General features: G+C 39.8%; 1 protein-coding gene across 1 annotated transcript; it reads left to right on the top strand.

Moving 5' to 3' along the window:
- Positions 1 to 10,021: 10,021 nt before the first annotated feature.
- LOC117920582 (anther-specific proline-rich protein APG-like) lies at positions 10,022 to 10,513 on the top strand. The gene has a single exon (XM_034838192.1). It carries the CDS (start codon positions 10,022 to 10,024, stop codon positions 10,511 to 10,513), a length of 492 nt encoding a protein of 163 aa, XP_034694083.1.
- The last annotated feature ends 4,090 nt before the right edge of the window (positions 10,514 to 14,603 follow it).

The following is a 14,603-nucleotide window of genomic DNA, read 5'->3' as shown; positions in this document are numbered from 1 at the left end:
AAAGTACCTTCACATTTTCCAACATATATAACAACAAAAAATCATTTTTGAAGAAAAAAAAAATTATAATTATTGAACTTTTATAAGTTTCAATATTCTACTAACTAATGTGAGAACTTGAACCTTTCATTTCGTTTTTTGGAATTGACCCACATCTAGCTTTACTAGCTTATCTTCTTCAACTATCCAATAATCCGTCTCATCAATGCATGCATAGTCAATGGGTAGGTTTTTTTCTTGTTGTAAAACCTAAAAAAGAAAAGCATATCATTATTCATAATTATGAATGAAAAATTTTAAATTCAAATAACTAAGAAAACATTTATACTGATTTTTTAGCCGCAAATTGTAATGAACACATACAAGATCATTAAGCCTTCGATGTTCTAATTTATTCATTCTTTTGGTATGTATATGTTCAAAGACACTCAAATTCCTCTCATATCCAAAAGACAATGTAGTTTGACTAAATATTTGAATGACCAATTTTTGCAAATATGGTGCACTGTATCCATGTGACCTCCACCATTCATTTAGTTACCATTTTCACATTAAAAATAAGAAAAAAAAGCATTAGTAAGTTTAAAATATTAAATAATAAGTAGGTAATTAATGAAAAAGAACAAACACACTAATAAATTAAAATTATCTTTTACCAAGTTGAAGTACTTCATGTGAAGAATAAGCAAGGTCTTTTCCAAAACTTCCCAATCGTTCATGAAACAACTTCATTTCATTCATCGTATCAAGCTTGCCTTTCAGAACTTTCTTATTAATAACACCCATCACACCTCCACTAATAGTTGGCTTATTACAATAGTTTTCTTGATCATATTGGATACATGGATTCAATCAATAAGTTGTTGAATGAATGTTTTTATTTAGTTGCTGATTCCAACATTGCTTTATGATCTCTGTATAAAGCTTGTATAGTCTTTTGTTGTGGTTAAATAATTTCTTGATGCCCAAATGAGCCCTATACATGCCTTCATACACATATCCCATCGAAACCCTCTCATCACAATCAACAATATGTAATAAGTGCATTAGTGGAGACATGAGATTCACAACTATCAAACAATAATTCCAAAATCTATTATCCAAGATGATGAAAATTGCAACTCTACTTTTATTATCCCTTGAATGTCTAGAATCCATAAAGAACTTGCTAGTCACCAAAGCTTGCAAGTCATGTTTATGATCATGAAGACTCTTGAGTGTAATGAATGTAGTAGCAAAGCGAGTTGCACCAGGTCAAAGAATATTTGTCCATCCTTATTTTTTTCTCAACCAAATTAACAAAGCAACATGATTATACACAAAAATTGTCACATTTGATGCACGTCTTACAAGTTCAGCAACATGGTCCATCCTACCAATATCCTTAAAGATCAAATTAAGACAATAAGCTGCACAAGGTGACCAATTAATTTGTTTATGCTTATGAGAAATCAATCTTCCTACGACCACATAATTTGTTGCATTATCAATCACTACATGAACTACATTAAGTGGACCCATTGATTACTACTCAAAAAGTGCTATTTGATAGCTTTTAATTAATCCTTTTAAACACTTTTGAGTAGTAGTTAGTGCCTTTTAACCCAATTAGCATGTTAAGGCCCCTTTCAATCAATTCTAATCAAAATGTGTAAGTTTTGGTGTTTTTGTTAGTATTTTGATCACCAAAGCATTATATGATTGAGGAGAGTTTTATGGAATCCTTGGCAAGCAATGAGAAGCTCAGAGGCATGAAGAATTAAAGCCTTGAAGCTCTTTTGCCATAAGCAAAGTGGAAATGCAAAGGGGAAGCAAAGAGAAATCAGCCATGGAGCACTCTTGATGACAGTCACTGTAGCCACTTTTGGAGCACTTCCTGGAGTCCAAATTATGCATACAATATGTCATTTGAAAGCTTGGGAAGTCAACAATCCAATGCCTCAAGCCGTGTGCAATTTGGAGCTGAGATGAGGAAGTTACAGCCTTTGCATGATAACTGCTCCAAGTTGAAGGAAGGAAGGCTTCAGAGTAGTGCTGCGGAATCAGCCTTATGTTGCAAGATATTTCGCAGCACTTTAGCACAGTGCTATGGACTCCCCCTGAAGCTTCACGCCGCGATGGAAGCCAAGCACCACAAGATGGAAGTCAACTTTGTGAAGGTGATGAAGCAGCTGGCTGCTATGAAGAAATTTCGCAGCTCTTCTTATGCACCTGCGAAATTTCGCAGACCTCACCTTTCACCTGCGAAGTGGTCCTGAGTGCTTCCCGATATTTGTAACCGACACTTGGAGATATTTTTTATTAGATTTTTGTTGCCTAAATGCCCAAATTCTCTTTGTAAGTCACCAATGATAGTTTTCCTTAGCTTTTAAGTTGGGAATTTGGCAAAATATCAGGGTAATAGCTATCATTGTGATTTTTGTATAAAGGGAGCCCGAGGAGCCTGTTCTGAGGGTGTTAGAATGATGAACTTTTTGTAAGTTTCAAAGGAAGAAATACACAGAGCCTGAGCTCTTTTCCACCTTACCTTCTCACTTTGTATTTTAATATTTTTACCAAGTTATGCACTCTCTGAGGAGTTTTCCCCAGAGAATGAGTAGCTAAGCTTTTTAGTTCCTTGGAGTTAAGGTTGCCGGGAAAGGTTCCAAGTGCATCAATCAGAAGCTTTGTGGTTTCAGCTATGAATGAAGAGTAAGTGTGTCCCGTGAATGGTTTTTAATGTTTTTAGTTAACTTAAAACACCTTGGAGTCACCTGGGCCAACACTTGGTAAGGCAAGTGATCTCTAACCGTGGAGATGCACTAGTTTACCCCTTGCGAGCCTTTGGTAGGTGACTTGAAGGTAGGATTTTCTAGAATAGCCAACACTTGGTAAGCTTTTGGACTCCTAGGAGACATCCATTAGTTACCTCTTGCGAGCTTTTGACGGGTAATCCAAGGTTAAAGATCACCTTGAATGGTAAAGGCTAAGTGAGAGGCTCAAACCATTGCAAGTTGCATTAGTGAGAGAATTAAAGCTGAAATCCAATTGAGGGATGCATTTATGCAGCACCTGTTAGAGAATTGACTTTACGTTAATTCTCTAATGTGAGGAATTGAACCAAGTGACCGGAGCTATGCTTTTGCATGAGGAACCTCCCCTGTATACCTGAATCTCCAAGGAATGTTTTTCTTCTTAAGTTATTTTCATCACTTGTTGTGTTGTTAATCTAAGTCCAAACCTTTTTCAACCAAAGTTTGTGTTTTATTTCTTAAGCTAACCTTGAAATGAAACAACACCAATTCACTTTGAATTGGTATCATTTTCAACTTGAGTACCCTTCCCAGTGGAACGATCCTAGAGCCACTATGCTATAGTAGCTTTGTATTTGCTACCCTAGTTCATGGTGTTATAGGTTATAAATATTGTTGATTACTCTCGCCATCAAGGAGCACCAGCTGGACATGAACCAGCTGAGACACCAATTAGGCATGAATCAAATGGCGCCGTTGCCGGGGAAGGTGTCAAGAATCAGTGATACTATTTCAGTGTACTTGTGATTTTCATCACAAGTGTGGTAAAGTTTCTTTAGCTTTATTAATTCTCATTATTTTCGTTTTACTAACTCATAATTTAAATTTAGCTTTTAAATTCAGCTTAGTTTTATTTTGTTTTTGTAGCTTTGTTCTCTTTTTGTTGTCCTCTGTTTTCCTTTTAGTTTCAAATAGTTGCTAGTTGTGTATGCCAAAGTGGATACGAGGCAGTAGAGGAAGGCTTGTTAGAATTGATTCACCTCATACTAAGGAATTGGAATTGAGCTTGAATATCATGGAAACTGCTCCTGAAGATCAGCATAGTCACCAAGTTCGTCAAGACAATCTCAATGAATTTAGATCAATGAGGGACCGTATGCATCCACCTCGTATGAGTGCACCATCATGTATAATACCCCCTACAGAGCAGCTAGTTATCAGACCATATATTGTTCCACTTCTACCAACTTTCCATGGAATGGAAAGTGAGAATCCCTATGCACATATTAAGGAATTTGAAGATGTTTGTAATACATTCCAAGAGGGAGGAGCTTCAATTGATTTGATGAGGCTTAAGTTATTTCCTTTTACTTTAAAGGATAAAGCCAAAATTTGGCTTAATTCTTTAAGGCCAAGGAGTATCCGTACTTGGACTGACTTACAAGCTGAATTCCTTAAGAAATTTTTTCCTACTCATAGAACAAATGGCTTGAAAAGGCAAATTTCAAATTTCTCAGCTAAAGAGAATGAGAAATTCTATGAGTGTTGGGAAAGATATATGGAAGCCATAAATGCATGCCCTCACCATGGTTTTGATACTTGGCTATTGGTGAGCTATTTTTATGATGGGATGTCATCCTCAATGAAGCAACTCCTGGAGACAATGTGTGGAGGAGATTTCATGAGCAAAAATCCGAAGGAAGCTATGGATTTCTTGAATTATGTAGCTGAAGTTTCAAGGGGATGGGATGAGCCAACCAAAGGAGAAGTGGGAAAAATGAAGTCTCAACTGAATGTTTTCAATGCTAAGGCTGGGATGTATACTTTGAAAGAAGAGGATGATACAAAAGCAAAGTTTGCAGCTGTGACAAGAAGATTGGAGGAGCTGGAACTGAAAAAAATGCATGAAGTGCAAGCTGTTGCTGAATCACCAGTGCAAGTGAAGCTTTGTCCTAATTGTCAATCCTATGAACATTTGGTGGAGGAATGCCCTATAGTTTCAGTTGAAAGGGAAATGTTTGGAGAGCAAGCAAATGTTGTTGGACAGTTCAAGCCCAATAACAATGCTCCCTATGGAAATACTTACAACTCAAGTTGGAGGAATCATCCAAATTTTTCATGGAAGCCTAGAGCACCTCAGTACCAACAGCCGGATCAGCCATCTCAGCAATCTTCAAGTCTTGAACAAGCCATTCTGAATCTCAGCAAGGTAGTGGGAGACTTTGTTGGAGAACAAAAAGCCATCAATACTCAGCTTAATCAAAGAGTTGACAGAGTAGAAAATATTCTGAACAAAAGGATGGATGGAATGCAAAATGATATGACTCAAAGATTTGATAATCTTCAGTACTCAATATCAAGGCTCACAAATTTGAATACAGTGCAAGAAAAGGGAAGATTTCCTTCTCAACCCCACCAAAATCCCAAGGGTGTCCAAGAAGTGGAAAGCCATGAGGGGGAATCATCACAGATGAAAGATGTCAAAGCCTTGATCACTCTGAGGAGTGGTAAGAAAATTGAGCAGCCACCACCTAAGCCACCTGTTGAAGAGGAAGAGACAAAGTTGGAGGAGGAAATGAAAGCCAAAGAAGGAGAGATCAGTGATAAGAAAGAGGACAGTGATTCAACAATGAATGCAAATCCAGAGAAGGAACTTCTGAAGGAAGAAAGGCTGAAGAAATCAACTTCTCCACCTTTTCCTCAAGCATTGCATGGGAAGAAGGGGGTTAGAAATGCAGCTGAAATCCTTGAAGTATTGAGACAAGTTAAAGTCAATATCCCACTGTTGGATATGATTAAGCAAGTCCCAACATATGCAAAATTCCTAAAGGACTTGTGTACTATCAAAAGAGGGTTGACTGTAACTAAGAAAGCCTTCTTGACTGAGCAAGTAAGTGCAATCTTACAGTGTAAATCTCCTTTGAAGTACAAAGATCCGGGAAGTCCTACCATTTCAGTCATGATTGGAGGAAAGGTAGTAGAAAAAGCTTTATTGGACTTGGGAGCTAGTGTGAATTTGCTTCCATATACTGTCTATAAGCAATTGGGGCTTGGTGAGTTGAAGCCAACAGCAAATACTCTATCTCTAGCAGATAGATCAGTAAAAATTCCCAGAGGAGTGATTGAAGATGTCTTGGTTCAAGTTGATAATTTCTACTATCCAGTGGATTTTATTGTTCTTGATACGGATCCTACTGTTAAGGAAGCTAATTTAGTTCCTATCATCCTGGGAAGACCATTCCTTGCTACTTCAAATGTAATCATCAACTGTAGGAATGGGCTCATGCAACTCACTTTTGGCAATATGACACTTGATCTCAATATCTTTTATATGTCTAAAAAGCAAATCATTCCGGAAGAAGAAGAGGGTCCAGAAGAAGTGTGTATTATTGATACTCTGGTTGAGGAACACTGTAATCAGAATGTGCAAGACAAGCTGAATGAAAGTTTTGAGGATTGTGAGGAAGGTGTGGCTGAACTTGCTACTTTACAAAGTTGGAGAAGGATAGAAGAAATTCTACCTTTGTTCAATGAAGAAGAGGGAGCAGATATTGAAAAAGAAATCCCAAAACTCAATTTGAAGCCTCTACCTGTGGAGTTGAAATACACATACCTTGAAGAAAACAACCAATGCCCTGTTGTAATATCTTCATCTCTGACCAATCATCAAGAGAAGTGTTTAATGGAAGTTCTCAAGAAGTGTAAGAAAGCAATAGGATGGCAAATATCTGATTTGAAAGGCATTAGTCCTTTAGTTTGCACACATCATATATATATGGAGGAGGAAGCTAAGCCAATTCGTCAATTTCAGAGAAGATTAAATCCTCATTTACAAGAGGTTGTGCGAGCTGAGGTGCTGAAGCTACTTCAAGCAGGTATTATCTACCCTATTTCAGACAGCTCTTGGGTGAGTCCTACTCAAGTGGTACCCAAGAAGTCAGGGGTCACTGTAGTTCAGAATGAAGAAGGGGAAGAAATCACTACACGTCTCACTTCAGGGTGGAGGGTGTGTATTGATTACAGAAAGTTGAATGCAGTAACCAGAAAAGATCATTTTCCATTGCCATTTATTGATCAAGTTTTGGAGAGAGTCTCTGGCCATCCTTTCTATTGTTTTTTGGATGGGTATTCAGGGTATTTTCAGATTGAAATTGCTGTGGAAGATCAAGAAAAAACTACTTTTACATGTCCATTTGGAACCTATGCTTATAGGAGAATGCCTTTTGGTTTATGTAATGCACCTGCAACTTTCCAAAGGTGTATGTTGAGTATCTTCAGTGATATGGTGGAGAGAATTATGGAGGTTTTCATGGATGACATCACCGTATATGGAGGTACATTTGAGGAATGTTTAGTCAATTTGGAAGCAGTTCTTCACAGATGCATTGAAAAAGACTTGGTGCTTAATTGGGAAAAATGCCATTTTATGGTACAGCAAGGAATTGTCCTTGGTCATATCATATCTGAAAAGGGCATTGAAGTTGATAAAGCAAAGGTGGAGCTTATTTCCAAATTGCCATCCCCAACAACTGTAAAAGGAGTAAGGCAGTTCCTTGGCCATGCAGGTTTCTATAGGAGGTTTATAAAAGATTTTTCAAAGCTTTCCAAACCTCTTTGTGAGCTTTTAGCTAAGGATGCTAAGTTTGTATGGGATGAAAGATGTCAAGATAGCTTTGATCAACTGAAGAAATTTTTGACAACAACTCCAATAGTGAGAGCCCCTAACTGGCAACTACCTTTTGAACTAATGTGTGATGCCAGTGACTTTGCTATAGGAGCTGTACTTGGTCAAAGAGAAGATGGGAAGCCCTATGTGATCTACTATGCAAGCAAAACATTGAATGAAGCCCAAAGGAATTACACAACTACAGAAAAGGAATTGTTAGCTGTGGTATTTGCCTTGGACAAATTTCGTGCTTATTTAGTAGGGTCTTTCATCATTGTTTTTACTGATCATTCAGCTTTGAAGTATTTATTGACAAAGCAAGATGCAAAAGCAAGGTTGATAAGATGGATTCTTTTGTTACAAGAATTCGATCTTCAAATTAGAGATAAGAAAGGAGTGGAGAATGTGGTAGCTGACCATCTCTCAAGGTTAGCTATAGCACATAATTCTCATTCCTTGCCTATTAATGATGAATTTCCTGAGGAATCACTTATGTTCCTAGTCAAAACTCCTTGGTATGCTCATATGGCTAATTATTTAGTCACTGGTGAAATTCCAAGTGAGTGGAATGCACAGGACAGGAAGCACTTCTTTGCAAAAATCCATGCTTATTATTGGGAAGAGCCTTTCCTTTTTAAATATTGTGCAGATCAGATTATAAGGAAGTGTGTGCCTGAGGAAGAGCAACAAGGAATTCTAATCCATTGTCATGAGAATGCATGTGGAGGTCACTTTGCCTCTCAGAAAACAGCTATGAAGGTGTTGCAATCAGGCTTTACTTGGCCATCTTTGTTCAAAGATGCCCACATCATGAGTAGAAATTGTGATAGATGCCAAAGGCTTGGCAAGTTGACAAAAAGAAATCAAATGCCCATGAACCCTATACTGATAGTTGAATTATTTGATGTATGGGGCATTGACTTTATGGGACCTTTTCCAATGTCTTTTGGTAATTCTTACATCCTGGTGGGGGTAGATTATGTCTCTAAGTGGGTTGAGGCAGTCCCCTGTAAGCAAAATGATCATAAAGTGGTTCTCAAGTTTTTGAAAGAGAACATTTTTGCAAGATTTGGGGTGCCCAAAGCTATAATCAGTGATGGAGGTTCTCATTTTTGCAATAAGCCTTTTGAAAGTTTGTTAGCCAAGTATGGAGTGAAGCATAAGGTAGCTACACCTTATCATCCACAGACTTCTGGCCAAGTTGAGCTAGCAAACAGGGAGATAAAGAACATACTGATGAAAGTGGTGAATACAAGCAGGAAGGATTGGTCTGTTAAGCTTCATGACTCATTGTGGGCCTATAGAACAGCTTATAAGACTATTCTTGGCATGTCCCCCTATCGTCTTGTCTATGGTAAAGCTTGTCATCTACCTGTGGAAGTTGAATACAAAGCTTGGTGGGCAATCAAAAAGCTGAATATGGATTTGATTAGGGCTGGGGCAAAAAGGTGCTTAGACCTTAATGAGATGGAAGAATTGAGAAATGATGCTTATATCAACTCCAAAGTTGCAAAACAAAGGATGAAGAAGTGGCATGACCAACTGATTTCTACCAAGGAATTTCGAAAAGGCCAAAGAGTTTTACTCTATGACACAAGACTTCATATTTTTCCTGGAAAGCTCAAGTCCAAGTGGATTGGTCCATTCATTATCCATCAAGTACTTAATCATGGAGTAGTGGAATTATTGAATTCCGATGGCAAGGAAACCTTTAAAGTTAATGGATATCGTCTCAAGCCATATATGGAGCCATTCAAATCAGACAAGGAGGAGATCAACCTCCTTGAGCCTCAAAAAGCCTAAGCAAAGAAGGGTCTGCTGGACTTGGTTTTACCAAAGTCCAAAATTTTTGTAAATTCTGTAAATTTTAAAGTAAAATTTTCGCTTTTGATCTTAGTTTTTGATCTTAAATTACATGTTTTTATGTAATTTCATCTTTTTGAATGATTTCAGATGGGAAGAAATGAAAAGAAAAAAATCGAGAAGAAATTGGAGCCGAAACAGAGCTGAAACAGAGCAAAAACAGGGGAAAAGCAGAGCTCTGCGAGATTTCGCAGCCAAAGAGGATTTCTCTGCGAAAATGGTTTTTTGTTGTGAAACCACTTCGCAACACTTTTTAACCCTCTGCGAACGATTCCGCAATTGCGAAACCGGTCTTTGGCACACGAGTGCCACTTCGCAGCACAGGAACCCTCATTTCGCAGCTGCGAAATGCTCTGCGAACCACTAAGGCTTAAAAAACGCTATTCCGCAGCGATTTCTCAGCGCTTTCTCTCTTGCGAAGGATGTTCCGCAATTGCGAAACCGGTCTTTGGCACACGAGCGCCATTCCGCAGCATAGTGACTTCAATTTCACAGCTGCGAAGTGAGCTGCGAAAGCGATTTTTGAATCCGAAACGCCCAATTTCGCTGCGAAGCCGTTTTTCTTCTGCGAAACCCCAAATGACCATTCATATTCTTGTAACCGTTATAAATACCGGTCATTTGGGCTGCGAATCCATTTCAGAAAAGGGGAAAAATCGCAGCAGCAGACCGTTCGTCTTCTCTCCATAGTCCGACGCCGCTAGCAACTCCGATTGCCCCCTCCGTGTATCGCCGCCGTCCTAGCCCTCATCAGTTCGCAATGGCACGAACCAGGGGCGCGAAGTCTTCATCCCCTTCCACCCGAAAGCGAACGCCGCGCGAGGCACCAGTACAAGCTTCGTCCTCTGAGCCGCCGCGGCCAGAAGCCGTCCCGCCACCGGCAAAGCCCTCGCCAAAGAAGAACCAGGCCAAGCCAACATTGCAAACCCCTCCGGTGAGGCGCTACCTTACCAGGTCAGGGGGCCAGCCCCTCCGAAAGCGAGCTAGGGTAGAAAGCTCGGAGCCTATCGATTTAACAGGGCAATCCCCTGTTTCATCCCCTGTTGCGTCTCCTGCCCCATCTCCAATTCCATCTCCGGTGCCATCTCCGACACCGCCTGCGAAGCTTCCAGCAATCCAGCCGCCGCCTGCTGAGCCCCAAATTCCATCCGAACCAGCTTCGGAAGCGGTAATCAGGCGGTCAATTCTAGCTCAGCCTCCAATTGAGGGCAATTTGGATTGCCGAGACCGGGCATTCCATTCGGAGCTATGATTTGACATAGCTGCTTTCCAGTTGCACCCGGAGCTTGAAGAAACGTTCCAATTGCTGCGAAGATACCGAATGGAGCAATTTCTGACCCCGCGAGACTTCTTCTACCCCAGAATAGCAATGGATTTCTATCAATCCATGACTACTCGACAGTCAGGGATCCTACCTCAATTCATTTCGTTATTGATGGTAGGCATGGTATCTTGGGGGCTCGGCAAATAGCTGAAGCTTTGAATATTCCATATGAGCCCAGTCATTTCGATGACTTTAGAGCTTGGGCAATCCATCTCAGCTGGAGATGGTGCACATTTTGTCTGGAGGAGCATCCAGAAACCCGTATCTGCTGAGGGGGGAACTTCCCCCAAAGATGTTCCTTATTGATGCCCTGTTGAGGCATAGTATCTACCCCCTTCAACATTGGACTCAGAGAAGGGGAATTATGTTGGAGACCCCGTTTAGAATGTCAGAGGGCTATTATTTTGGCCCTCACCACTTGATCCTGGCAGCCATTCTCTATTTTGAAGAGAAGGTGCATAGAAAAAAATTGCAAAGGGCTGATTCCATCCCTCTTCTTTTCCCACGACTGTTGTGCCAAATCCTTGAGCACTTGGGATACCCAGCAGAGCCTCAACAGGAGCAAAAGAGATCTGTAGAGATGTTTTTACTTTTGAAAAATGGAGCAGCATGACAGCTTACAAGGTGGAACAACAAGAACTTCCACAGCCAGTTCAGGCTCTACCTCTACCTGCCAGGAGAGTATCCCCACGCCTCATACCTGAGGGTATGCCTGCAGCCTCTCCCTCCAAGACCAGTGCATCTCCAGTTCCTCCAGCAGCCCCTGCTTCAGCACAGCCTTCCACATCAGCCGAGCCTAGGATGACCATCCCTATTTCTGAGTATATGGATCTATGCCAGACATTGAAGACATTGACAGCCTCTCAGAGCAGACTTGCTCAAGAGATGGCAGCTTTGAGATCTCACCAGCACCAGATGATGGCTACTCAGGCTCAGCATACTTTTATCCTGAGGCAGCTTCAGCAGCATCTTGGCCTCCAAGCAACTGATGAGCAGGCCACTCCTATCACCACAGAGCCTCCTGCTCCTCATCAGTCAGCTACTCTAGAGGCAGAGCCATCTTCATAGGCTATCAGCTCTAGCACTTCCCTCCTCTGAACATTTTTATATCTTTGATATATTATTTTTTTTGTTTTTTGTTTTGGTTAGTCTTTTATGAAATCTCCTACTTTTTGATAATATTTGTGGAGATTCTATGGATTGTTGTATTACTTCCTTGTTCAGCTGTTCACAAATGAGTAAAGTAATACAAAGTTTAATTTTTTGTTAACACTTAGCATTAATTTACTCTTACTCCCTTTGCTCACATCGTTTATTCTTTTTGAAACATGTGGTTTCTCCATTCAATATTCGAAATTGAAATCGATCAGGAGGTACCACTTCCTCCCTTTATTTTTCGATCACCCATATCACATTGAGGACAATGCTCAGCTCGGTTGGGGGGGGGGGGGGTGAAATGAGGAAGGAAGTTTGCTAAGTTGAAGGAAGTATGCTAAGTTATTTTGATATTTTAGCTTTGTCTAGTAAAATAGTTATGTTATTTTGATAATTCAGTTGTGCCTAGTAATTTAGTTGTAGTTTTTGCTTGTTACTATAATCTCCATGGATTTTGAGGAAAATTTTCGAATTAAAATAGGAGAAACTGAACTGTTGCTTTTCATCTAACTTAGAGTTTGGATTATGCTTGCTAAAGTGGTTCAATTGTTGAAACTTCTATTGAAATCAAGTTTAGCCCTTCCACTTTAAGCTTATCACACACTGTGCACAATAGATTCCTTTTATAAGATGAGAAACTATTTCCCCATTGACTTAGAAAATTTTGGGACTTGGTATCTTTGACCTCATTTTAATGATATTGAGACACCCTATGAAAGGCCAATGAGCCTTTGAAAAAAAAAGAAAGAAAGCAAAGTGTTTGCTTGCCTTGAAACCCGAGCAAGGTCTGAAAGGGTATATGGTGAAAACCTTTTAAACCTGGTGCCCTAAGCCTTCAGTGGTTGGGAGTCACCGGCCTCAATGCTCGTTACAAGGGTGGATAGGTGGAGTTAGCATATGGTAGGCAAAAAGGGTATATGAAAAAGTCCGGGGCGAAATCCGAGGAGTTAGTGGTTGAAAAATCCTTAAAGCTTGATGCCCTAAACCTTAATTGGTTGGGAGTCATCGATGGACCCCCGTTACATGGACAAAACAGAAAAGAATGCCCTTTAAGCCTGCTCCCTTAAAAAAAAAAAAAAAAAAAGAAGTGTGTTCTCTGTTTATTGAATTTGGTCAGTTTGCTAAGTGTTGAAAAGAGATAGGTTGGGGGGAGAGATTAGTTTAGCATGCTATATTCGGAAGCTATCATCTTACACTTAGTTTTTTGTGGAAGAATAAAGTTTGGTTCTTTGGAAGTGAAAATGGTTTTAAAACTTCAATTTGCATAATGCATTCCCTTGATCAGTGGTATTTAGCAAGGTTTTTGATTTCTCTTGTTGAAATTTGAAGTTATAGTTCTTTAATGTTCCATGTGAGAGTTTTGTTAGTCATGCCACTTAAATATTTTTTGGAAGTGATTAGCATGATGTTGTAAATTATGGTATTTTTGTTTTGTTTTTCTTTCCTTCATTGCTAAGGAACTAGCAATATGTCGGTTGGGGGGAGTGATTACTACTCAAAAAGTGCTATTTGATAGCTTTTAATTAATCCTTTTAACACTTTTGAGTAGTAGTTAGTGCCTTTTAACCCAATTAGCATGTTAAGGCCCCTTTCAATCAATTCTAATCAAAATGTGTAAGTTTTGGTGTTTTTGTTAGTATTTTGATCACCAAAGCATTATATGATTGAGGAGAGTTTTATGGAATCCTTGGCAAGCAATGAGAAGCTCAGAGGCATGAAGAATTAAAGCCTTGAAGCTCTTTTGCCATAAGCAAAGTGGAAATGCAAAGGGGAAGCAAAGAGAAATCAGCCATGGAGCACTCTTGATGACAGTCACTGCAGCCACTTTTGGAGCACTTCCTGGAGTCCAAATTATGCATACAATATGTCATTTGAAAGCTTGGGAAGTCAACAATCCAATGCCTCAAGTCGTGTGCAATTTGGAGCTGAGATGAGGAAGTTACAACCTTTGCATGATAACTGCTCCAAGCTGAAGGAAGGAAGGCTTCAGAGTAGTGCTGCGGAATCAGCCTTATGTTGCAAGATATTTCGCAGCACTTTAGCACAGTGCTATGGACTCCCCCTGAAGCTTCACGCCGCGATGGAAGCCAAGCACCACAAGATGGAAGTCAACTTTGTGAAGGTGATGAAGCAGCTGGCTGCTATGAAGAAATTTCGCAGCTCTTCTTATGCACCTGCGAAATTTCGCAGACCTCACCTTTCACCTGCGAAGTGGTCCTGAGTGCTTCCCGATATTTGTAACCGACACTTGGAGATATTTTTTATTAGATTTTTGTTGCCTAAATGCCCAAATTCTCTTGTAAGTCACCAATGATAGTTTTCCTTAGCTTTTAAGTTGGGAATTTGGCAAAATATCAGGGTAATAGCTATCATTGTGATTTTTGTATAAAGGGAGCCCGAGGAGCCTGTTCTGAGGGTGTTAGAATGATGAACTTTTTGTAAGTTTCAAAGGAAGAAATACACAGAGCCTGAGCTCTTTTCCACCTTACCTTCTCACTTTGTATTTTAATATTTTTACCAAGTTATGCACTCTCTGAGGAGTTTTCCCCAGAGAATGAGTAGCTAAGCTTTTTAGTTCCTTGGAGTTAAGGTTGCCGGGAAAGGTTCCAAGTGCATCAATCAGAAGCTTTGTGGTTTCAGCTATGAATGAAGAGTAAGTGTGTCTCGTGAATGGTTTATAATGTTTTTAGTTAACTTAAAACACCTTGGAGTCACCTGGGCCAACACTTGGTAAGGCAAGTGATCTCTAACCGTGGAGATGCACTAGTTTACCCCTTGCGAGCCTTTGGTAGGTGACTTGAAGGTAGGATTTTCTAGAATAGCCAACACTTGGTAAGCTTTTGGACTCCTAGGAGACATCCAT

The sequence above is a fragment of the Vitis riparia genome, chromosome 8 (genome assembly GCF_004353265.1).
Source record: "Vitis riparia cultivar Riparia Gloire de Montpellier isolate 1030 chromosome 8, EGFV_Vit.rip_1.0, whole genome shotgun sequence".
Lineage (NCBI taxonomy): Eukaryota > Viridiplantae > Streptophyta > Magnoliopsida > Vitales > Vitaceae > Vitis > Vitis riparia.
This window is presented reverse-complemented; position numbering and strand designations above follow the sequence as displayed.